At 29.0% G+C, this 26,196-nt stretch overlaps 3 protein-coding genes across 9 annotated transcripts; 2 read left to right on the forward strand and 1 right to left on the reverse strand.

Annotated features, from left to right (window-relative positions):
• Positions 1-1,020: 1,020 nt before the first annotated feature.
• On the forward strand, positions 1,021-10,204 carry Hdc (histidine decarboxylase). 6 transcript variants are annotated; one of them, XM_035091746.1, is made up of 16 exons: positions 1,021-1,096; positions 2,841-2,873; positions 3,488-3,774; positions 3,958-4,212; positions 4,319-4,462; positions 4,986-5,052; positions 5,180-5,342; positions 7,212-7,282; positions 7,597-7,616; positions 7,705-7,803; positions 7,875-8,095; positions 8,592-8,701; positions 8,789-8,959; positions 9,062-9,138; positions 9,318-9,441; positions 9,815-10,204. In XM_035091746.1, the coding sequence occupies exons 2-16, from the start codon at positions 2,846-2,848 to the stop codon at positions 10,117-10,119; spliced, it is 2,142 nt and encodes a 713-aa protein (XP_034947637.1). In that variant the 5' UTR covers positions 1,021-1,096; positions 2,841-2,845; the 3' UTR covers positions 10,120-10,204. The 6 variants fall into 6 exon arrangements, with proteins under 6 accessions (XP_034947637.1, XP_034947640.1, XP_034947636.1 ...); XM_035091749.1 differs by lacking the exon at positions 1,021-1,096 and adding an exon at positions 1,779-1,820; XM_035091745.1 differs by lacking the exon at positions 1,021-1,096 and adding an exon at positions 2,511-2,768.
• Positions 10,205-13,157: 2,953 nt separating this feature from the next.
• qvr (protein quiver) lies at positions 13,158-19,950 on the reverse strand. Its single transcript, XM_035091570.1, is given in 7 exon segments — positions 13,158-14,362; positions 14,364-14,568; positions 17,409-17,555; positions 17,686-17,733; positions 18,219-18,363; positions 18,969-19,214; positions 19,381-19,950. Coding segments are annotated over 5 exon segments (525 nt in total). The 5' UTR covers positions 18,244-18,363; positions 18,969-19,214; positions 19,381-19,950; the 3' UTR covers positions 13,158-14,262.
• Positions 19,951-21,379: 1,429 nt separating this feature from the next.
• Positions 21,380-26,150, forward strand: LOC118071810 (uncharacterized). Of its 2 annotated transcripts, none has more exons than XM_035091222.1 (3): positions 21,380-21,603; positions 25,342-25,506; positions 25,589-26,150. In XM_035091222.1, the coding sequence occupies exons 1-3, from the start codon at positions 21,537-21,539 to the stop codon at positions 26,035-26,037; spliced, it is 681 nt and encodes a 226-aa protein (XP_034947113.1). In that variant the 5' UTR covers positions 21,380-21,536; the 3' UTR covers positions 26,038-26,150. The 2 variants fall into 2 exon arrangements, with proteins under 2 accessions (XP_034947113.1, XP_034947114.1); XM_035091223.1 differs by lacking the exon at positions 21,380-21,603 and adding an exon at positions 25,039-25,153.
• Positions 26,151-26,196: the final 46 nt, after the last annotated feature.

A 26,196-nucleotide genomic window follows, 5' to 3' on the forward strand; every position in this document is an offset into this window, starting at 1 on the left:
CAACTGATATTACTTAATATGTTTCATTTTACAGCTGTATTTCCTTTGAATACCAAAGTATGACCTGACCGCATGTAGCTGTGCAGTCAGGGGTATGACCTGCATATGTAATTTTCTACTTTTCAGCTATAAAGTATAATTTTCTTAAGAATTCGTTTTTCAAGTGAAGCATTTATTTATTGAATTTTCTGATAAGAATAAAGAACATTTTTTTAAAGTATTTCCATTAAAAAAAAAAAAAAAAACATTAATTTTTTTTTAAATGCTCAATAATTATATGATTTAATATTTTTATTTATTAAAATAATATTGGACTATTTAAACAATTTAAAAATATTTTGAAATAGCTTTTGTACAAAGTAATTCCATCTGTGAGGTGACTCGTGATTTTTCAAAGCAGCTGCCCTACTTTCTCTTCACCACGAGCTATTCCTACTTTGCCCAACGTCAGTAATATTGAGTGAGATTCAAAAAGAAAACCACCAACATGATTTTATTACTTAAACCTTTTCCAATTGTTCAATTATTATTGATAAAAATATTATTTATCTTCAAAATTGCCATATTTGTTTTTTTAAATAATGAAATGCTTTCGAGTGTCATTTTGATAAATATAAAAATTTTTCATTTCCTTTTAATGGCGCAGATGTTAGGATTTTTTAACTCATTATAATTAAACAGCAATCTCACGGATTCATCAAGGAAATGATAATACAAAAAAGTAAGAAGAAATGATGTTTATAGAGACAACAGTAGTCACAAAAATACTTAGAACAAACTGATTTGTTCCAATTGAATTGTCGTAACTATTGTTGTCGAAGGATATAAAGTAAATCTTAGTGTCTGTCTAAAGACAAGTAAGATTGAGAAAAATAATGCGATTCCCAAAGGATCATAAAGTGTTTCCAGAATATATTCCTGAGGACGCGCTTGCGCGATATCTTTTCCAAGTATCTCCTTCGGGGGTTCCTATATAAAACCCGCCACTTGTTGAGCAATGTTCATACCTTCAGAATACTGTAGGTATCATCTGTAATCACCGTCCAACATTCGAACGTCCAATTAATTCAAAAGATTCGTAAATATCCGGCATAAGGTAAATACACGAATTCTTTTAATCATCAATTCTTTATTTTCAATTTAAAAAAATATATTCTTATTAATTTCTCTTGAGACTTTTTGTTTTATTTAAAATTATTCCAATGAGTGTTTTTTTATTTAAAAAAAAAAAGAATTTTTAATTTCCCTGTCAATGTAAAATTTTTTTTCCTCAAAAGACAGTTGATATTTTTTTTTTGCTTTTCTCTCTAATAAAAATCAAGTAAGCGAATTTTCCATGACAGTAGGAAAATTTCTCGTCTCATTTGATATGAAAGCTCTGAGGGAAATGAGAAAAGTCGGAAGTGCCGGACGGCCACCAGGCTTTTAATAATATCGACTGTCTTTTTCCTCATTTATAAGCTGGATCATGATGATCGTCACGTGAAAAAAAATCAGTGCTCATTCTTTCTTATATATTCTTCGTCACTTTACATAAATGTTCACTCCTGGAATCATCCAATAACATTATAATACAAATACATATAACGAAAAAAATTAAAATAATTGTTCGAGACATTTATCCCTTTAAGTTAATGTTTTTGAACACGTGGATGTCCTTAGTGGATTTCCTTGTTACTGAAATGTACTTATCAAACTTCGCAGTCAGCCCCTCTCATATGCTAACGTTCATTTTGTATAGATTTTTTGAGTGAAAGTGGTTTTGGTGGAAAAATTTTACAGCATAGAAAACCAGTTAACTTCTAATAAAAGATCAATAGGTAATTTTCCATTTTAATGATGTAATAATAATATCTGAGTGATTAGACGTTAAATCGGATCGCTGAAGTAAGTCATGTAATAGATAAATTAACACTTTTACGTCTTCTTTCACTTTTATATTTCACTCTTTTAAGTGAATACCAAAAATAATCACGAAAATGTGTCATTTAACGAAAGCTTATTTCTATTGTGTTTAATTTGATTTAAATCATTGATTTTATCTATTTTTAATTTAAATATTTATTTTTATCACTATTTTAAAACCTTTATTCATCAAATATTAATGCAAACTGTCAATTTTTTAAAATCATTTCTCCATAATTCGCCCAATTTGAATTAATAAAATAAAATAATAAAATATTATTTAAATAAATTATTAAAATTTTAAAAAAGTAATCTTTAGGACTGATAAAAATTAAATTGTGATTGAATACTTTTTTGATTAGTCTTCATGGTTGATGATAGCCAGTGCTACTGGTTACACTAGAAGATTTGAATACTTTAATTAATCCGAATGATGTTAATGATGCAAAAATGAATAGAGAAAGAAAAAATTAAGTTCGAGGTTACTCTGAGCTTTGTCACACTAGCCTAATAAGCTTGACGAGTGATAGGTCATTGGATCGATGATGAAACCGTAGAAAATCATTAACTCTAAAAGCTCAAGTCACTTCAGATCTTCTTTCGTTCATAGAATTTATTTAACAGTCATTTGATCGAGTATTGACGTGATGACTCCACGTTGCATGCAACTCACCAACTCACCTTGAATTTCATCAAAATAAGTGGTTAAAATCTTCAAGTCAGACAAATGCGTGTAAAACGGTGTGATAGAAACTTTGAGATTTGGGTATTGTGAGAAGAGTAATCATTCATTGATCCGTTTGTTCGAGAGAACGCGGTTCAGATCTTGGAATAAATGTTATTTTGAAAGGCTGACAAAGAATGTAAAATAGTAGCAGGAAGAAAGAATATTTTTTGATCAAGTGAATTTAATAATAATGAAAATTTCTTTACAGCAAACATGAATTTGGAGGAATATCGTAAGCATGGTAAGTGAACAACTATTTGCATATACTTTATGTTTATTATCTTCAATAGATAAATTTTATCTGAATAAAAAATTGCATTCACTTACTACTGAATTACTGATTGAAATTAGTTTAACTTAAAATTTTCCCATCTTAGACAGAACATTTTCGTTATTGTTAATTCTTGTGATATTTCCATACAGATGTACAGTTGTGTAGATTGTAAGATGTTGTTTTTTAAATAAATAAAATCAATTCAAAAGAAAAATGTCTATGTAGGAACATCTAGAAGCAATAAAAATCAAATAAAATAAAGCTTAGAATCGAATAGATTGGCTTGTAAAGTTTATGTAGGGAATAATACAGTCCTGTGACATTTATGCCTTTCGTTTTCTCCTCTTTACGATTTCGAATGAATTTAAACTAACTTTTACTATTTATCAAGTAAGCTTTTTTCAATTTTACATAGTAATACCTTTTATACACAACGTAAAACTGTCTTGAATCATACAGACGTTATAAACTTCCAAGATATCAAAAATACTTAAAAGTATAATCGTTTACTTTATCACTTGACCCATCTTCTGATTAATTACTTTCTTGATTAATGTCTTTGTCTGTTTACTGAAAACAAGGTAAAGAAATGGTGGATTATATTGCGGATTATCTTGAGACAATTCGAACCAGAAGAGTTTATCCGGCAGTTTCTCCAGGATATTTGAGAAATATACTACCATTATCAGCTCCAGTTGAAGGCGAGCCATGGGAAAATATCTTCCAGGATATTGAAAGGTGTATTATGCCAGGAGTAACACATTGGCAAAGTCCTCATATGCATGCATATTTTCCTGCACTTAATTGTCCTGCTAGTCTTCTAGCAGACATGTTAGCTGATGCAATCAATTGCCTTGGATTCACTTGGGTAATAATCTATGTTTAAGATTTTTTTATTTATTTCTACAACACTCATTTGCATGAGTTAAACTTTAGCTATAACTAAATGTAATGATTAAAGGCTGTCAATCATTAATTTTATTTTTCTAAGTAATTATTGATTTTTTTGTGGGAAGACAGTTCTTGATTGATAAGGACATTTTTTTTCTAGGCATCAAGTCCAGCATGTACTGAATTGGAAACAATTGTGATGAACTGGCTAGGAAAAATGATAGGACTGCCTGATGAATTTTTGCATCGACCTGGTGGATCAGGAGGTGGAGTTATTCAAACTACTGCTTCAGAGTCAACTTTGGTGTGTCTTTTGGCAGCAAGAACTAGAGCCATTCGTGCAATCCAAGAAAATGAGCCTGAACGAGCACCAGGAGAAATAAACTCCCATCTTGTTGCCTATTGCTCTGATCAAGTAATTATTTTTCTTGATTATTTAAAATGCTTATATGAGTTATAAATAATTGAGAGAACGATTAATTACTGCTATAATAAATCGTGGATGTTTTATTGAATTTTAGGCTCATTCAAGCGTAGAGAAAGCAGGACTCATTGGTCTAGTGCAAATGCGGTACATTGAATCGGATGAAAAATTAAGCATGAGAGGAGATATGCTAGTTCAAGCAATAGCTCGAGATCGAGAAGCTGGTCTCGTTCCATTTTTTGTAAGTAAAAATACATTGACTGACTATGAATTTATATTTTAATAACAATTTTTAAAATTAGTAGAGACTGTTTGATTTATGAAATTCATTATTAAAACTGGAGAAAGTAAATGTATCTTCATGATAAAGTAAAAGAAAATGCAAGAAAAAGACACATGAACAGACAATCTTCTTAGTTCTACTTATTTATACATTGATTGACTTGTTTCTCTAATTATTTCTATGTTGGATCAAAAGCAGCTTAAGTGACTCGAGACCACCAATTTGTCTAGAGATGATTAAATTTCAACTAGTAAATCTATGGTAGTTTAAAAGTAGGGGTTTTATAAATAAATAAATTTTTTATTCCGGAACCTCCGGACTTGCTCTTGGAGGTCATATCCGTCAAATACTTCCAATCATACGACTTTAAGAAATTATTGATGTTGAATATATTTATCTTTCGCGAGTATTAAACTCAATCATTTTCACTAATTATTTAATTTACCGTTTAATTAATCATGAATGTCAATCTTGTTCTCAGGTTTGTGCTACTTTGGGAACAACAGGTGCTTGTTCATTTGATAATTTGAAGGAAATTGGTCCAATATGTAAGTCATACTGCTTAAATAAACCAATTAATAAATAGTTTAAATTTGAAAAAGAATTTATTTATTAATTTCTACCAATAAAGTTAAAATATTCCACTAATATTAATCCAATTATCCATCCGTTAAGGTGAGAAGAACTGTATGTGGTTACATATTGATGCTGCATATGCCGGAAGTGCTTTTGTCTGTCCGGAATTCCGTGGTTGGCTCCAAGGAATCGAATATGCTGATTCAATAGCATTCAATCCAAGCAAGTGGTTAATGGTTCATTTTGATTGTACTGCCATGTGGTTAGTATATTCTTGTTCTCACTCGATGTATTTTTTAACAATCCTTACAGTTATTTTTTCACTTATTCATTCAAGTACACAATTTCCGGAAATTTTATTTGAAGTCAATTTATCATTTCCTATTCCAAGACATATTTCAAACTTCGTGGAACTATAGGGAACGTTTGGGGAATAAAATTATTTTTTTTTTGCAAATTTTTCCTCTCTACACCAAACGTACTTTGAATGTTTTCTACTTGCAATTAAATTGGAGCAATTTCCGGTTTTACTCCATTTTAGGTGTGAAAGAATCAATTTTTTGAAAGTTTGACCGGATTCCGCATTTCTACGCATTGAGACGAAGAGAATGAGTGGTCAAACTTGAAAATCGGACAACTTTGATTTTTCGACCCCAAAAAATGGCAAGTGGTACCCCTTTCCATTTTTTTTGGCCAAAAAATAAAAGTACTTCGATTTTCAAGTTTGACCACTCATTCTCTTCGTCTTGATACGTAGAAATGCGGAATCAGGGCACCGGTCAAGCAAAATTCACTTTAACACCCTCAAAGAGGGGTAAAACTAGATACACATTAAAAGTCATCATCCCCTTGACTTTAAACCCTTATAACTCATAAACGGACGTCCAATAACTATTTTTAGGGACGTTTTAGAAACTATAAAATCCAAGCTACATATGGATATCCATAAAGTAGGTTAAAAAAATTTCCTTCACCCTTAAAATCGCTAAAATATAGAAGAAAATCACATTTTTTTGGGAGTTTGCTAACTATTGTGGCAATTTTGAGGGTGAAATAAATTTTTTTAACGTTTATCATGAATATGTATATTTAGATTAGATTCTAAAGTTTCTAAATAACTCTTAAAAATGATAATCTGTTCATTATTTCACGAGTTATAAAGATCCGAAGTCAAAGAGTAGATGATTTTCTGACCGTTACTCGACTTTGGACCTCAATAACTCTCATACAAGTTACCTAATAACGATTGTGAGGAGGTCTTTGAAAACTTCAGAGTCTAAGCTAAACAAACATATCCATAAAAAACGTTAAAAAAATTTATTTCACCCTCAAAATGGCCAAAATAGTTGGCAAACTTCTAAAAAAATGTAATTTTTTTTAACTTTTTAGCGATTTTAAGGGTGAAGGAAATTTTTTAACCTACTTTTATGGATATCCATATGTAGCTTGGATTTTATAGTTTCTAAAACGTCCTCAAAATTAGTTATTGGACTGTCCGTTTATGAGTTATAAGGGTTTAAAGTCAAAGGGATGATGACTTTTAATGTGTATCTAGTTTTACCCCTCTTTGAGGGTGTTAAAGTGAATTTTCTTGATCGGTGCCCCGATTCCGCATTTCTACGCATCAAGACGAAGAGAATGAGCCCTCAATCATTGAAAATCGGAGTACCTTTATTTTTTGGCCTAAAAAAAATGGAAAGGGGTACCACTTGCCCATTTTTTGGGGGTCGAAAAATCAAAGTTGTCCGATTTTCAAGTTCGACCACTCATTCTCTTCGTCTCAATGTGTAGAAATGCGGAATCCGGTCAAACTTTTAAAAAATTAATTATTTCACACCTAAAATGGGGTAAAACCGGAAATTGCTCCAATTTTAGCATGAATTATGGTCCAATTATGATTTTAACAATGTTGACTCTTTTCCTTTCGTCCAGACCTTCCATTTGAGCCCTCGATCACCCTCGTACCATCATTTGCATAGAAGTTATGTACATTTTCATACCTTGCATTTGTTCTCCTAATATTCTCTATAGTCCCACGAGGATAACGTCGTGGAACCTTTGGGGAACAAAATTTTTTTCTCCGGGTAAATATTTCCAATTTGTATACTATTAATAACTTTATTTTTTCCAGGGTCAAGAATAGTCAAGCTCTTCATCGGACTTTTAATGTTGATCCCCTTTATCTAAAGCACGAAAATTCAGGTGAAATTTTTTTTCTATCGCTTTATTGCTTTATTATATCCGACATTCCAAAATAAATGGTGTTGTATATATTCAGTTTATACAGTTTTAGAGTAAAAAATATTATAAACAGTTATACCGTCTTTCTTTGGCTCACGAGATAGTACAAATAAGATTCTTTATATTACCGTAATACCAGTTACTCTTAACTAACTGTAATAAATAGTATTGCTTCTATATATAGCTTTAAACCTCAATTAATCAGAACTCTGTTATTTTTTCAACTTTAATTTTTCTCACTTGATTCTTTAAATTATTAATCGAATTAATTTCAGGACTTGCAATTGATTATATGGTAAAAATTCATAATTTAATTAATATACATTTATAAACAATAAAATTCGATTTTTTAAATATTTATTTTAATTGTTCTTTTTTTTTAGCATTGGCAAATTCCTTTGTCTAAAAGATTTCGAGCATTAAAGCTGTGGTTTGTGATAAGAAACTATGGAATAACTGGACTTCAGAAACATATTCGTGAGGTGAGTATTAAAGTATTGTAAAAATTTTAAAATAAAATATTATAATGATTTTCACATTTTTATTCATTTAGGGTGTTCGATTAGCTAAAAAATTTGAAGCTTTAGTATCAGGTGATGCAAGATTTGAAATTCCAGCAATAAGACACTTAGGAATGGTTGTATTTCGTCTGCGAGGAGAGAATTCTTTAACAGAAAAGTTACTGAAAAAAATGAACACAAGAGGAAGAGTTCATTGTGTTCCTGCTGCATTGCATGGAAAATATGTTATTAGATTTACAGTCACCTCCACTAAGTATGTTTTCCATTTTTTATACATTAAATAATGATCTCACTATTATTTTATACGTAACAAAAATATTACAATTCTTGATCATACTTTTTAAATGATATTATTTTAAATTGTTCTAGTTAAATTTTCATTTTGTTATTCTGACAAGCCAACAGTTAAAGTGGTAAAATCACATGAAGATGGTAAACGTTTTTTTTATTTGTATTTATATCGGTCATAAAACTAACGGCAAAGAACAGTGGAATGGAATAATAAATAGAGTGAATAAAGAAATGAATTGTAATAAAATGTAAAATAGTAATTACGGTAAAATTGATGCGAGATTGTGACCTTAGATTGATTTTTGTTAGAAATAAAGTGGGTCATAATTTGTTCTTGATCGCGATTTAATTAAAATTACAAATGTGAAGAATTGATCTTTAGATCATAACTCATATACTCTTAATTACATTAAATTAAAATTTTTCTAACTATTAATTTTAATATTATTCTGTTCAAGTACTACAAATGAAGATATCTTGCGAGATTGGGCAGAAATAAAAAGTACAGCTACGGAGATTTTAAATTCAACACCTGGATCACCAGCTAGAGTTAAAGTTCCACTTGCAGGTATTTCTGTTATAAATTTTCCAGATGATGTTTTTAAAAAATAAAACTTTATATGTGATAATTTACATGGAATATTTATAATTTTAGAAACGCGTCAAAAGAATGAAAACTTTGGATCAAGTTTATTATTGGCTAACTCGCCAATGTCGCCTAAAATAGTGAATGGAAGTTTTGCGGCAATATATGATACAGCAGATGTTTTTAATGAGTGTATGAAGGCATTTGGTCAAATTCGCTTAGAAGCTCATGACAGTCCAGGTAAACTTATCAGAAAATTTGAAGACTTACATTCTATCTAATAATAAATATAAGTAATAACTAAATAATTCCTTACATATTTTCATTTTTATTTAATTTTAGCCATGAGACGACGTATACGTGGGATATTGATGTCTGGCAAACAGTTCTCTTTGGATTCACGCATGGATTTAGTTCAAGTTAGTAAAGTGGTCTATTCATTTTATCTAATTAATAACCATCTACCTTCATTACAATTATTTATATTTTCAACAGTTGTTGTATTAAGTAATACTCAATGAATTGATTTTTGTAAAGTTTATTTAACATCTATCGGTACCTGATCATTGATTTTATATTAATAATGAATATTTTCCAGGGCTATGTATCATGTGGACGTCCTTTATCAGAACCTGGAACTAATCTTCCACTGATGAAAGAGGACGAAGATTTAGCAAGAACTGATTCAGACTTTAGTCTTGATACAGCTGAACAAACCAGTGGTAAGGAGGTTAAAATAAACAGCAATAATTACCAAAAGTAATCAGAAAAATAATGAATCATGTTTTAGTTTTGGTAGAGTTATACTTAAAACAATTGAACATTTTTTTAAATTAATTCCTCATTTAAAATGTATCGAATCCTGTAGAAAATGTTAAAACTTTGGAATCAGTAGATAAAATAATTGTGACAACCTTGTTTAATTTTAAAAATACATTAACTTATTAGCTTGTCGACATCGTAGTTATTCAAATAAATTAATAAAATAAAAAAATTTTGTTGTATTTAGTCTGTATCACATCAGTAGCTGATTGACTAAATAAAAATAAATTAGATGACAGTGGATAAATTATTAAATAATATCGAAAAATTTAGGCATTTCTAACGATAACTTAACATCGAAATCGAACTCTTCAGACTCAATCAACATGCATTTCCAAAAGAATGAACAAAAATCTGTGGTTGGTAATAAAGAAGATACTGAAGATGAAAAATTGAACAAAATCAATGGAATTGGTAATAATTATGAATTCCAAATTAATAAAGGAATATTCAAGAGTGAAACTATTGGTGGAATCAGTCAATTAATTAACACCATCACAATCCAATCAAAATCTGATAATGAACCTGAAAAAGAAGATTCTATATGTGCTAAATGTGGTCATTTAAAAAACAAATAAGTAAATATAAAATTATCCAAGAATGTTATTTATTAATCTGTGAGTAATTAGTTTTAATTTTCATGCTTTCATCAATATATTTTAATTATTTCCATACATTAATTTATTGTAAAATTCCATTGAAATGATTAAATTTAATTCAATAAAAAAAATGATTTAAAAAATCTACTTTTCTTCATCTTCTAAAATACTTTAATAAATAAATACATTAAGTTGAATTGTTAATTTATTTATCAGTTAAATTTATTTCTAACAACTTTATTAATAAAAGGAACAAATAATACACGTATTTTGTTTAGACATAAATTTTAATGCGAGAGATGATATGACATGATAGATCACTACAATTTAATTGTATTATTTCTATTTTCTTACATTTTCAACATTTTCGCTTTAAAATTAATAATTTCACAAATTAACAATTAAAATTTATTGCATCAATATTATCTGGATTTTTTTTTAGCATAATCACTCATTCTTACATACTAATGATATCTTTTAGAATAAAACTAATGTTTTATTCGACAATAATACTCTTATTTGGAAAACTCTTATCTGAGCACATTATCTCTATTACTCTATGATATCTTTGCAGTGCATCGCAATTGTTAAAAGCTATAGATACTTTTAATTGACAATAATAAATAAAATTAACATTAATTATATATAATAACTTGTTAGATTGATTTTCACGAATCATTTATAGAATTTAATCGTTCAATAGCATATTTTTGTAATATTTGCAATAAACAATTTTGTATAAAAATAAAAATATAAGTTGTAAGCATTAAAATGATATAATTTGTAAGCATTAAAAATTACATATTTACTGAAGCGATCTTAAAAATAAAGTTCAAATTAATTTGATGATTTTTTTGGTCATAAATATAATCAAATTTTCTTAGTTTCTATATATTTTAACCAAAAAATAAACTCTAATATTTGTAACAACATTATACATATATTCTCTGGTGATAAATATTTTTAGTTTTCTATTGGTTGATTATAACATAATTAAACATAGTAATTAGTTGGTCTAGAAAAGTATAGATGTTGTCATCTGATAACTAGTTTCATTAGAATTTATCTCTTATTTTTTGTTTAATTTATCCAAACTGTTTATAAAACAAGGTGTAATATTCAATAACTAATCGGCTTCTTCGGAGCAAGATATTTGTACAATCTACGTCGTGCATATCGATCGTAATTATTCTTCTAATTCCATATAATCCCAAAAGATTAAAACTTTTATTCGACAAGTTTATTAATAAAAAATTGTCAATGAAATGACCCAGCTCTATTGATCAAAGTGCACGATATCTTACTGGATTTTGCAACGAGGATAATTAATTATTGTTGAAATAATTATGTCTAACATAAATGTATGGATTAAAGTGCTGCGTCCAACGTTTCGACACTCAATATGGGTGCAACATAAATTATATGTTATACATTAAAAATTTAAAGGTAAAAACATGTCATTTATAATTACATAATGCTTTTACGTTATTGATAATTGATGGCTTATCGATATATATGCAAGGTATATATATATATTGATAATGCTGTCTAATCATAATGATGTCATAAATATGTATAATGTTAATATAAAAAGCTTCTTTACTTGACTGCCAACATCCAAGAAAATTTGACAATCGCGAGAATCTTGTTATTCTTAATTTCATTCACCTCACATGGCACGTGGATTTGAATCGACTGCGAGGCCAAATAACTACTAAATATCATCTATTTAATAACTCATTTTTGAAATAAAGTTCTCAAATCATTCGCACTTCAATTTGGCATCTATAAATAATTTTTAAGTCATAGCTTGAAAATTATTCACACGAATCTAACGATAGAGACTAAGGCACTTTTATTTCGCGTGATTATAAAATAAAGTATTGGTACTTATGGTAGTTTTACTATAATTTTTTGGCAATAATATAAGAAATAATTAAGTTAACATTAGTAAATAAGTCATTTCTGAGTTGTAAATAAGATGATTTTTACATGAGTTAATGGTTTGAATTACAGAATAAATCTATTTACAACGATGTTAAGAAAAATGTTAATGGACGCTTTTAGTTGTTAGCAAATAATGTAGCAAATGGCCTCGCCGACGTGCGTGCGAAAATGAACAAATGACGCGACACGAGCCGCATGGCTTGCCAAATAAACCTCTCGAATCTATTATTTGGGAATCGTGAAGTTTGTTTGGCAAAAGGCTCCGTTATAAAGCCTTTCTGTGAGGACATGCGCGTTCAACTCAAGCTTGATCTCTATTTTTCACCTTCATCATTATACATTTAAAAATAATTATTAATTTAACATTATAATGATAATTGTTAATTCAGTGAATCGTGAAATTTGAGACAAAAATCAAGAGCTGAAGGCCCACGTAGTGCTTTCGTTAATTTTTTATTTTAGGGTGGTAGGTGGGTTAATTAATTGTTCATTCAAAAAGACATTATTTATATCACCATTATAGTATGCAAAAAAAAAAAGAATTTTGCATGAGAATAAAAAATTATTATCAAATTTACTTAATCTTAAATAAATGAATTTAATTCATTAATATCACAAAAATTTCTGATTAACTAATAAGTTAATTAAATGTCACATTTGAACAAACAATTCTAGACAATGGAAGAAATATTTACATTAATATATCAGGGAAAAATTATTCAAAATATCTCATGCAATCATGCATAATTAGCATTCGTAAATTTATCACATAAAGAATCACATTAAATAGAAAGAATATTTTAAAAATAATGAAATAATATTTTCGATTGAGTGAATTTTAAAAAGAGCATGTTTAAAATAGTTCACAAACCTTATGACTACATTCTTTCATCCATTATCATGCTGAAGTAATATCGAAATTAAATTGAAATAACTAATTTAATTATTTGAAAACATACTTATATAAAATAACAAATATAACATATAAATATAAATAAAATACAATGTTCAGTTCTCGTGTTGAACATTTGATTTTTCAAGAGAAATAAAATATAAAACTAAAAGCATACTGAAGATTAATTTAATAAGCTTACTAATTATATATAATATAAATAATTATAAATAGCATATAAAAATATTTAAAATCATCAGAGATAGACTTTTTAAAAATATTAACTAGAAATTCGTCACTTTGATACATCTTCCAATTTTAGAGACTCCATTCCATACTCGTCATATCTACCTAAATATTCATCTATCTACATTCAATTAAATTTGAAAGCTCCAACCGGAAATCACCTTCTAATTATATTTCACATAAATGAACATGTTTGATTTAATTTTATATATTTTAACAAATCATCATTAACCATTTTTCATTTTAATTAGAAAAAAAAAAGAAAAACCTTGACACTGATATGATTTTTTTTTTGCAACATAAATACTACTAAAGTCGCATTTTAAATTAATACATGTCCTTATAAATCATTTCCAGTTGGAAGTTTCTAATGTAACACAGCTAATTGGTGGGCATGCTATAAACACGCCGTGAAAGACGCTCTCTAAGCGTATCTAATTAGTTTTTTCTTGTTCTGAGAGTAGATTTGAGGATTCAGAATTGTAAGAAAAGGTTGGATTTTATGATTCCTTGTGGAAAGGCAGGAAAATATTTTTTGTTTGTCATTTAAGTATATGTTAATATATAACAAGAAATATTACTTTTCTTACGCAAATTTCAATAATTAATTATTTACTTCTATTCAATCCAATCGCTCTTTTTTTTTAAAAATTAATTATTATCTTTTTTTTTTAATTAGATACTTTTATCTTTCTAAACTCTATATGATAATGATATCGATTTGCATTGATCGTTAAAATGACGATAAATCTTTTATAGACGAGAAAAATGTAAAATTTAAAATGTAATCTTTATCTATATTGTCAAGCTTCAATTTGTCTGAATGATAAGCGCAAGTTAAAATATTTATTAATACGATAAATTATTGAAATGTAGCTTAAATTTATAACCGGTATTTTTGGAAAAATGTTAAATTTATATGAAATTATTAAATGAATAATATTTGAAATATTTTTGAATCAAAAATCGAATTGTTGACGGTATATATAGATTGAGAGTGTATGAAAAAATTTGTAATGCCAATCGAAAGTGACACATTATGTGTACTCATCTATGAGGACTTCTACAGGAGAAGAACGAGCAGTGTAGTTACAACGGTGATGATCACAGCGACCTACAAAGCAAGCCGGGGCTCCTTAGGAGCGAACTAAGAATTAGGAAAAATGATAGGATTAAAAGGAAATCTGTTTTTGAACATGAGGATGGAGGTACGCGATTGCACATATCTTCCTCACAGAAGCACATGTGACCAGTGCCGGTACTTTCCATCATGCACACGTGGTCCACCATGAATAAGTTTATTTGTAGTTGTGAAGTGCACGTTCTCCGTACACTTTCGTAAGCTGCAAAAATAGTTGATTTATTAATCTAAAAGCTTCAATGATTACTTTAAAAACATAATATTTAAATATCAATAGAACTATCGAGTATAAGAAAATTTCATTCCCCGACGTTCTCCTGGTGGGACTATGGGGAACAAACGGAAAGCATAGAAATGTGCATAACTTCCATGCAAATGATGGTACAGGGGTGATCGAGGGCTCAAATGGAAGATCTGGACGAGAGGAAATAAGTCGTTATAGTTAAGATCATCATTGAAGCCTAATTAATGCTAAAATTAAAGCAATTTCCGGTTTTACCCCATTTTATGTGTGAAATAATTAATTTTTTAAAAGTTTGACCGGATTCCGCATTTCTACGCATTAAGACGAAGAGAATGAGTGGTCAAACTTGAAAATCGGACAACTTTGATTTTTCGACCCCAAAAAATGGCAAGTGGTACCCTTTCCATTTTTTTTGGCCAAAAAATAAAAGTACTCCGATTTTCAAGTTTGACCACTCATTCTCTTCGTCTTGATACGTAGAAATGCGGAATCGGGGCACCGGTCGAGAAAATTAACTTTAACACCCTCAAAGAGGGGTAAAACTAGATACACATTAAAAGTCATCATCCCTTTGACTTTAAACCCTTATAACTCATAAACGGACAGTCCAATAACTATTTTTAGGGACGTTTTAGAAACTATAAAATCCAAGCTACATATGGATATCCATAAAGTAGGTTAAAAAAATTTCCTCCTCCCTTAAAATTGCTAAAATATAGAAGAAAATCACATTTTTCTAGGAGTTTGCCAACTATTTTGGCCATTTTGAGGGTGAAATAAATTTTTGTAACATTTTTTATGAATATGTATGTTTAGCTTAGATTCTGAAGTTTTTAAAGACGTCCTCACAATCGTTATATGGTGACTTATATGAGAGTTATTGAGGTCCAAAGTCGAGTAACGGTCAAAAAATCAACTACTCTTTGACTTTGGATGTTTATAACTCGTGAAATAATGAACAGATCATCATTTTTAAGAGCTGCTTAGAAACTCCTGAATCTAAGCTAAACATACATATTCATAAAAAACGTTACAAAAATTTATTTCACACTCAAAATGGCCAAAATAGTTGGCCGACTCCAAAAAAAATGTGATTTTTTTTTAACTTTTTAGCGATTTTAAGGGTGAAGGAAATTTTTTTAACCTACTTTATGGATATCCATATGTAGCTTGGATTTTATAGTTTCTAAAACGTCCCTAAAAATAGTTATTGGACTGTCCGTTTATGAGTTATAAGGGTTTAAAGTCAAAGGGATGATGACTTTTAATGTGTATCTAGTTTTACCCCTTTTTAAGGGTGTTAAAGTGAATTTTCTTGACCGGTGCCTCGATTCCGCATTTCTACGTATCAAGACGAAGAGAATGAGTGGTCAAACTTGAAAATCGAAGTACTTTTATTTTTTGGCCAAAAAAAATGGAAAGGGGTACCACTTGCCATTTTTTGGGGTCGAAAAATCAAAGTTGTCCGATTTTCAAGTTTGACCACTCATTCTCTTCGTCTTAATGCGTAGAAATGCGGAATCCGGTCAAACTTTTAAAAAATTAATTATTTCACACATAAAATGGGGTAAAACCGGAAATTGCTTTAATTTTAGCATTAATTAGGCTTCAATGATGATCTTAACTATATCGACTTATTTCCTCTCGTCCAGATCTTCCATTTGAGCCCTCGATCACCCCTGTACCATCATTTGCATGGAAGTTATGCACATTTCTATGCTTTCCGTTTGTTCCCCATAGTCCCACCAGGAAAACGTCGGGGAACTTTCCCCCACTGAGGAACATTCCGGAACCTTTAGGGAACGATATTTTTTTATACACGATTTTCCAAATTTACATTAATTAAAATAATTTTGTTTGTTGAAAACATATTTAATCAATAGTTATAAATATTAATACCTTATTTGCATGTGATATTTAATTAAAGAGATTATTTAAATTCAAGTGGAATGTATTCATTGAAAAAGATAGATAAAATTTTATCTTTATCATATTTACTGGAGCTTCAATAATTGTAACTTTAGTTGAAATAGTTTTATCAATATTTTAGTTATGGACTATATTCCATATCTCATGTTGAAACACTTTTTCAATACCGTTCATGTTGATATAGAATGAATTCACAATAGAGACAGAATAGAATAGAATTGGTGTGAGTCGTTTTCAATGAGGAGTTTGAAAGCTTTTATAACTTTAAAATTCGATTTTTAAGAAATATGTTGGTTTTTATATTGTATTAAAATTATTATAATTACATTAAAAAATATTTGAATACAACATGAACATTTATATTCAATTTACTTCGAATAATTCTTGGAAAAATATAATGACAAGTTGAAACTTTTAAATTGAATTTCAAAGAATTAAGTATAATTTTCTTAATAGTTACGATGGTATAATTGGAAGAACTTGGAGTTCACATTGATTTTTTAAAAAATAATGTAACTCAGAGAAAAGGTAAAATATATTCAGATTATTATTTTTTTATTTATAACTATGTGAATGATTAAAATAAAAAAACATAATGAAGAGTTTTAAAGTATACTTATGAAGAGCTCAAGCTTTTGAGAGATATTTTTTTAATGTCAATAAAACCATTTCAAAGAGATTTACAATTCCATAATTATAATTCTAAAGAAAAATTTTCTCACAGTGAAATAATTTTAATAAAAGTTTTCAAACTATGGAAATAGTTTAAAATCATCAGCTGAATATTTTCCCAATGTTATGTAGAAAATTGCTAAAAATACTGATAGCTATTAATATTGATAGGAAATGAATGATTGATTGTCACTCACGTGATTTGGCATTTCGGACCATTTTAACGCAGCATCCATTGCAAGTCATGAGTGGTGGTTGGTCTCTTGGTAGTGCAGTGTAATTGAATGGATCTTTGCATCTCAAATCTGTCCATGAATCACATTCATAGCAATAAATGGAGCGTGCTGTTGAATTCATAGGAACCACAAAAGTTTAATTAAAATTTATTTCTACATGATAATTAACTTAATTTTATCATTACTCATATTCAAACGCATATCACTTATTCTCAACCTAATCCTATTAATCACTCACTTTGACATTCAGCATGACAGACGTTTGCGACCGCAAGTAAAATTGACACTGAAAAATATCCAATGGTATTTTAAAAAAGTTTCTCTAATATTTTACTCAAAAAAAAATCTTTCAATTTATAAAAAAAAAAAATTTCCATCATAAATCTATGTTACAATCATCAAATAAACATCACTACTAGTCTACTAGTTCAATTAACTATATTCTACCTGTTCTACATTGAAACCAATTGTTGTTTACTCAAAAAAATAGTTTATTTACATTTGATTTTCTCTTGTATTTACTTTTTCTACTACCGACTTACCCTCAGCTGATATATCACCGTATGAAAGCTCATTATTTCCACTAATGTCATTAATTAATATTATACGCAGTCTTAAAGACTAAATACAAATCTAATTTTCTGTGTTGATTATTTTTATCTTGACTATTTAATGTTATAATATAGATACACACGTTAAAATACAAATATTTTTTCCTTTTATAGACACAATAATAAAAATGAAATTTAATTGTTTATAAAATTAACGAACCTGCTATTAAATAGTCAAACTCCATCGTTGACACTTTTTTTAATTTTCTATTCAAAATAAAAGTAATTCTTATGAAGCTCACAGCAACATTTCCAATGTGCTATTTTATGTGCTGAATGCTTGTTATATGCCACGTGAACTCGACCTGAAAAATAGGATTATCATTAAATGACCTTTTAAAAATAAAACCTTGAAATGATTTGATAGGATAAAATGTAGATTAAACATGACATGTTTTATTCACTAAAAATAATCCATCTTATCAACACCAAAGAAGACTTTTTCAGTCTTTTAAATATTCTAAAAAAAACAACTAATCACAATAATGATAAAAACATAATCAATTAAATCACAACAATTAAATTTCATTGATTCATCTCAACTAGTGTGTGAAAATGTTTTTATTTCAAAATTAACATATTTAAGTTCCATGCTTTTGTTGAATATTCATTACTCCATGAATACAAAGAACGTTTCTGTAGCAATTGAAAATGTGGGTCAAAATTTTTAAAAATTAAATGGATCTTTTTTTTACAATGGCTCTCATTTGTTCAAATAATTGTCAATGAAAAAGATTGATTCTTTACACAATTGTTGAAAAATTTAAAAGTTACTGAATAATTAATAAACTCCATATTATATAAGAAATTTTGGATCATGGTAACTTTGAAATGTCAACCAATATCATTGATGTAGATAAAAGGATGTAGGTGTAAGAAAAGATATAGTTAACATTCTTTAATTAATTACCTGGTGTAGTTTGTACTATCCCAACTAAACTGAAGTTAATAAGATCTCACGATTATTTGCTTCAAAACGAATTTACTCGTTGTGGCACTCGTCCAAGGCCATAAGAATTTTATTGTTAACTGCATAGGTGAGAAGAGTAAAAATATAGAAGAGTTTCAGGGTTTATAAATGATATGAATACCATGATGCTGCTTTGAAACCCATTCTTCAAATTTTTTCGTGCAACAGGAGTATCATGTACAATAGCTGTTCATTGAATAAAGAAAAACTGTATTTCTTATTTTTATTATTTTAAAATATTAATTTACACATCTGTATGTCAATCACAGTTTCTGTGGATTTCTTTCTTTATACTATTAACCACTAAGTGTAAAATAATTTCATTCAATGATATTTTTTGTCATTTAAATACCTTAAAAGCTTTCAGTAGAAAAATAAATTTGGAATAATAACAATAATTAAGAAGTTAAAAGTGTATATTGCACTAAATGATTATTGATGGAATGTCACGATGAATTCATTGTTGAAATCAGTTTAGGAAAATAGTACTCATTTGAACAGCTCAGTGATGCTATTCATTGACTTATCAATCCAGGTATCTGAAGCCTAAATTTCAAATCAAAAATGTTAACATAAAATGTTGATAGAAAAATACGATTGTTATCATGAAAATAATGCACGTGATCGCAAGTATTTTTAGTTCATAAAAGTAAACAAGTAAATTACATTAGAGGTTTTTAAAAAATTTTCTTGAACGAAATGTTACGTTATTTCATTTATCTTTAACTTAGAATTAAGAGAAAACATAATACTAAATTATAAGAAAGATTTCAAAAGTATCAAATTAATCATAAAATAAGATTCATTCTATCTGTTAACTAAGACAAATCACGTGCAATACAACTTGAGAATTATTTTCCTATCTTTCACCCACGAGAATTGAGGTGACAGTTTCGAGGCGAATTCACTCACTGCACTAGTATTGCGGATTTACATAGACTATGGCAAAAGCATTCAAGTGGCGCTGGTGAGCTTTCTCACAGAGCTTGCAAAAGCTTCGTGCGATTGCGCATTGCAAAATCATAAAATCCACCAAGTACAAGTGAACGAGATCAATATTATAAGGATTACTGCAGCGGCGTCGTTTTCAGATAGGGGTAAAAGTACATGCATACTTGCGCAAGCGTTTTATTGACTTTGTAATGTATAATAGCACCAAGATGATCAACTGAAAAACTTCACGTGTACGAGAACCGCGTTAATGTCATTATCTTTATTTCCTGTCACTTTGTTCTATTTTGTTATTTTTAGAGTAATCAATTTTTATTTTTTAACTATTCATCATATCATAGATAAAAATAAATATTTCTGATTGTTTTCCAGGAAATCTGATTTTGCATAATGACTAAATCATTGCAGTCTATCATTTTCATGATTTCAAATATAATAATCCAGTATTTATAATTAATTAATAAATATTTATTAAATATGAGATACAAGAAAATGAATTAAGCTTAGTTAAGGGGTTTTTTAAAAGCATACTTGTGCTAATTAATTTTAAATTAGAATAATAGCTTGCTCTTAAATGGTAAAATTTATAATATAGCTCTTCTGCAGTGCATTTTAGGTATGTGACTAATTTATTGTTCAGTTCAATATCGATAAATTTTATTAGAATATTTAATAATACTTTTAAGGGTATCTATGAGAAAATTCCCACATGATTCATCTATTATTAAAAAAAAAAGTCATTTGCATTCCAGTTAATAAAAGTACGTCCATACTTGCTAAAATAAACTTCAACTATCTATAAAAAGTGTAGAAGAGTAAAAAAAAATTGCTCCTTTTTTTATCTCAATGGACTCGTTTAAAAATTCATTTATTGGTTTGCTGGTTCTGCTTTTTCTTGAAGAAAAAAATTATATGCGCAATCAAACACTAATTTTCAGATTATTTTTATTGCTACTAATGCTCATGATAAATTGAAAATAAATAAAACATATAATTTATGAAATTTTGGTGTATATAAAATGATTGATCCATTTATTGTACAATTAATCAGATATGATGAATGGATCATATAGATATTATAAGAGTATTTGGTGTTATAAATCACTCCTTGATGTGATAATTTGATTTCTCTCCCTACACAATGAATAAAATGTTTACCAAAACAACAATACCTTTTAGACATAATTCTAAAGACATTTATATGATCATGTTCTAAATAAAGAAATAAATGAGATAAGTAGTAGTGAAGACCTTCTTAATTGGCTTTATTAGTTTGCTTTCATCAGTTAATAAATTTGATCCATTAATTCAATTAAAATTTTATCATTACATCCTTGGATACTAAATCAGGTTCAATTTATAGCTTGAAATAAATCTTGCTATCTTGATACCTTGTCGTTGAAACCATTAGATTTTAGTGCCTGCTACCACTACCTTGTTATTTTAGAAAGACAGAGTAACTTGAAAGTTTGTTCAAGTGGTTTAGTAGATATGACTAAGTTATATCCCAACTTTGAAAATAAATAAAAAAAAACCAATCAGTGAAAAAATTGGAATATGATCCCAGAAGTGTATTTGCCAATATTATTAGCATTAGGAATTTCTCATCAAGTTGAAGAAATTTGTAAGTCACTTCAGTTTTTTTGCATAAAAAAAAAATTATTTTTTTTAATGAAATAAAAAATTGTCAGCCAAGATTTTTTATTATTTCTTCATTCAGAAATATTTGACCAATAATATAATAATAGTACGGTCCTGAATAATTGGAAATGTCTTGAAGAATGATGTTTCATTACCAATTCTCTTCAGTAGGAATTAATAAATTTATCACATGTCCAAAGAACAATCAAATTCATGTTACACTCATTGGGAAAATCATTACATTTTAGTTTAGTATTTCAAACACTCTCAAAACTAAAATATCTTTTAATTTAATTACATGATAAGCTACGGAAGTGTATTCGTTGATCTGAATCATTAATTCATATTGCAAATGAGAGAATCAGCGTAATGGTAATGTTACTCGTCAATTATAGCTCATGAGTACTTGCAAAAACAGATATATTTATTTCAATTTTTATTCTCTGTTAAAATGAGGTGGTCGAATTATCTTTTAGTTTTGCTATTTATTTCGATTTCTGCAAAAAAACCTACACCTATATATATTTATGATCATTACAAAATTCCTAATGTAGTAGATCAGGAAGAGTCAGGTATGATAACATATATTGTCGAGAATTTTTTAATATATATATATATTTAAAGTTCAACATAACAGAATTTTATCAAAACAATTTAATTTGATAAATTAAAATCGATGTGCTGTCATTATTGATGTTTCCATTTTTAGAGTCTGATACACAGGAAGAGCCATTCGATCCAGAAGTAAGTTCTCGAATATTTTTTGGCGATGAATTCAAAAACATGAAAAAAGAAATGCAAACAATTAAGTCTCAAATTTCCGAGCTGTCTACAAATGTGACAGAAATATTCGACTCAGTTGATACAATACTATTAAATGTCTCGGACATATATAATGTCATTCAAGCAGATTATTCTGGATTGTTGAATAACTATCAAACATTACAATGGAACGTAAGCAACTTTGCTGAAAGATTTGAAATAATATCTGCCATGTGGAAAGATAATGCAATTCAAATGAATGATACACTTGCCCACCTTAGTTCAATATCTTCTGATTGTGAAAGAGTCATTACTCGACTAGATGATCAAGACGTCACAATGAAATCTCATTTTCTACGCATCGATAAGAAACTCGACCATGTGGTGATCAGCATTAATACAGAAATAGCAAGAGTTCACAGTGATATGATAACCTACTTCTTAAATTTTGCTAATCGGTTTTCAAATTTGGAAAGTTATCTAGGAAACTGCACATTTTGGAAGAACTGCGCATCTGTGCCTGGTAAAAAGATTGCTGGTACGCCTTTACCCTTCCAACAGCTGTCAAGTCCACCTACTTCATCATTTACTATGTATCCAACTTCAAATCAATCTTCAAATCTTGTCTCCGATACTATGCTTCCAATCAGTCCATCTCCTACTAAAGAACCTCCAACTCTTGTTTCCACTACTATATCTCCAGCAATTCAACCTTCTAGTATAAAACCTACGATTCCTATTTCCAGCACTTTATTTTCAACAAGCCAATATTTTAGTAAAGAAACTTCAGTTTTTGTTTTCAATACATCCACCACTCCAAATAAATCTTCGACGAAACAACCTCTAATTCTTATTTCTAGCACTACACCTCAAATAACTCAACCTTCCTCTAAACAATCACCAATTTTTATTTCTATCACTACACCTCTAATAAGTCAACCTCTTTCTAAGCAACCTTCAATTTTCATTCCTACCACTACTCCCCTAACAATTCAGCCTCCTTCCAAACAACCTCCGGTTCTTATTTTCAACACATCCACCACTCCAAATACAAATTTTGTCATAAATATTCCTTTTTTCAACACCAAACCAATCATTTCTATCAATGGCATTAATAATCAATTGTTTAATCAACAAGGCAACAAATTGGGAATATTTGGAGGTCTTGGAGGGTTCATATTTTTTTCAAATCTACCTGTTTCTATAACAGGTAACCTAACAAATGGTCCACAGCTTTCAGCAATAGTTCAATCCCCAATAACCCCAAATGTTGAATGTAATCATAGCGATACAGGGCATCTTTTATTACCTGGCTCTCCAGTAACAGCTTGTGAAATTACTCCTACCACTTCTCCTTCTCCTATTACTACAATAAGTACAGTTTCTACAACTCCAACATCAACTTCAACCACAATAATAACTACTTCATATCTTGAATATCCTTTCATCAATTTATCGACTTTATTAACACATCCTGAGACTCAAAAACCTTCATCTCTGCCTTCAACCTTTATTGAAGACCTTTCAACTTTAATTACAACTATTTCTTTTTCAGAAACACCTTCGCGTTATCCATCACATCCTGAAGATCCCACTATCCCGACTGATTCTACTTTTGCTCCTCAACCAAGCCTTGTACCTAACAGCACTACTCCTTCATCAACAACTCCTACAACTACGACAACGGCAAAAACAACATCTACAACTACAACTACAACAACTACTACTACTACCACCACCACTACTACTACTACAAAAATACCAACAACTATAACATCAACAACAACACTATCACCGCCAGTAACATCTACTCCATCCCCCACTGTTATTGTACCACCTATGCCTCTGGATAAAGCAGGTTTCAAGGGGCAATGTCTCTGCATTTGTGGTTGTCATTGTCGCTGTCCAATAGTCTCTTCTAGCATACCTCGTGGTCGAACTCCAAAGAAAACAACGTGGCCTAAAGTTTACACAGCAGTTGATGCACCACTTTGCAGTTGCCTTTGTCCATGTCCTTGTGAACATAGTACAATTACTACGCAATTAGTAACCACTTCAACAGTCAGTTTTGTTACTACTCCGATCATAACTACAACTACTCCAATACCAACGCCTGAATTAACTTTTCCTGGAATTGAACCAGTTACTCCAACAGAACCATCTTTAGATTATGGTAAACCACAAGAAGAAAATTGTGTTCTAGATTTATGTGCAAAAGTTGATAGAATTGAAGAAAATATGTACAGAATAAAAGGAGTACTTTTGGATCAAATGACAGTTATGAAGACAGGACTTAAAGGATTGATCAATAATAAGATTGATGAAGTTAATTATTATATATCTCAATCGTATCATTCCAATTTTGCTCTTCATTATGACACTAGAAATATCACAGAAAATTTAGGCCGTGAAATTACTACAAAATTCAATGAGGTTGTTCATTTCTTTTACAGTATTTCTAATATTTTATCTGAAATACATACAAATACTGATACCCTAGGTAAATAAAAAATCATGATTTTTAATGATAAAGAAAAAGATCACAATCATTCTCCGTAGTTTTTTAAAATAACATTAAATATTTTCAGTGCATAAAATTAATGAACAAGAAACTCATTATGACAATGACATATATTATCCTGAGTCTGAAAATAAACCTATAAGTGGTGCTAGTGGAAATAGTCCAGACTATTACGAGCAATACAAGTCTCCAAATACAAAAGAAACTGAAAAAAAACCAAAAACTCCATAAATAATTTTTAAGTATAAAGGTAAAACAAATTTAATTGAGTGAACATATTGTTGAAGTAATAAAAATTATTTTCTATTAACATCATTTACTAAAATCTATCTTGGCTGACATTTTTATCAATGCTAAAAACATTCGTTTCTGACATTTTATAATTAAAAAGTTTTCTATCTGTAGCATTTATTTATTTTCCAAATACTATTTTTTCAGACAATGATCGTATAGAAGTAATGGATTTGATTGATAACAGTAACAGCTTGAGGGTAGAATACATTCATCCGACAACTTTCAGACCAATTGACATCATACACAGAAGAAAATATAGCAAAATATCAACTGGATATATAAATCATCATTTTAAAAAAAATCGTTACGGTAAAGATTGTTTTTGTTCTATTTTAGTTTTGTTTTTTATAAATAAGTGATATTTAAACAATAAAATAGTTTGTTTTTTCAGGTCAACAGTCAAGAAATATGAAACACAACTCCTTAAAAAGTCCTTCTCTCCGTAATCGTATGTCTTCAAATGGACTTATGAGACATATTTTTCCTTTCAATGTTTATGTCCCTCAACTAAAGTTACCAATGATCATTCGTCGACCAAATAAACCACTTCTAACACCTATTAAAATTCACTCATTCACAACAAAACATATTTTAAGTAAATTACCTTCTATTCCACCTAAAATTATTGTGGCTGCAAATCAGGGTAAACCTTACAGTTTATCATACAGTGATGGAAGAGGAACTAACGTGAATGTTCATGTTAACCGTCGAAATAAAAATTTTATCGACGATAGTAATAGTGATGATTATTCTGAGGAACAGAAAAGTGATGATAATGGAAATTTAAGTGACGATAAAACTGGAAAAACTTACAATAAAAATCAAGAAGACGAGACCTGAATGTAGTTAAGAGATCATGTTTATCCTGCAATGATCAAAACAAGTAGAATAAGCTTTTAAATAAATGTAAGATGGTAGAAATTGGGTCTAAGTGAAAGTGACAAATTGTTCAATAAAGCCTTGACATTAAACATTTATTCAACATGTAAATTGTTAAGC

The sequence above is a fragment of the Chelonus insularis genome, unplaced genomic scaffold (assembly GCF_013357705.1).
Source record: "Chelonus insularis isolate UGA/USDA-ARS -01 unplaced genomic scaffold, ASM1335770v1 contig_88_pilon, whole genome shotgun sequence".
Classification (NCBI taxonomy): Eukaryota; Metazoa; Arthropoda; class Insecta; order Hymenoptera; family Braconidae; genus Chelonus; species Chelonus insularis.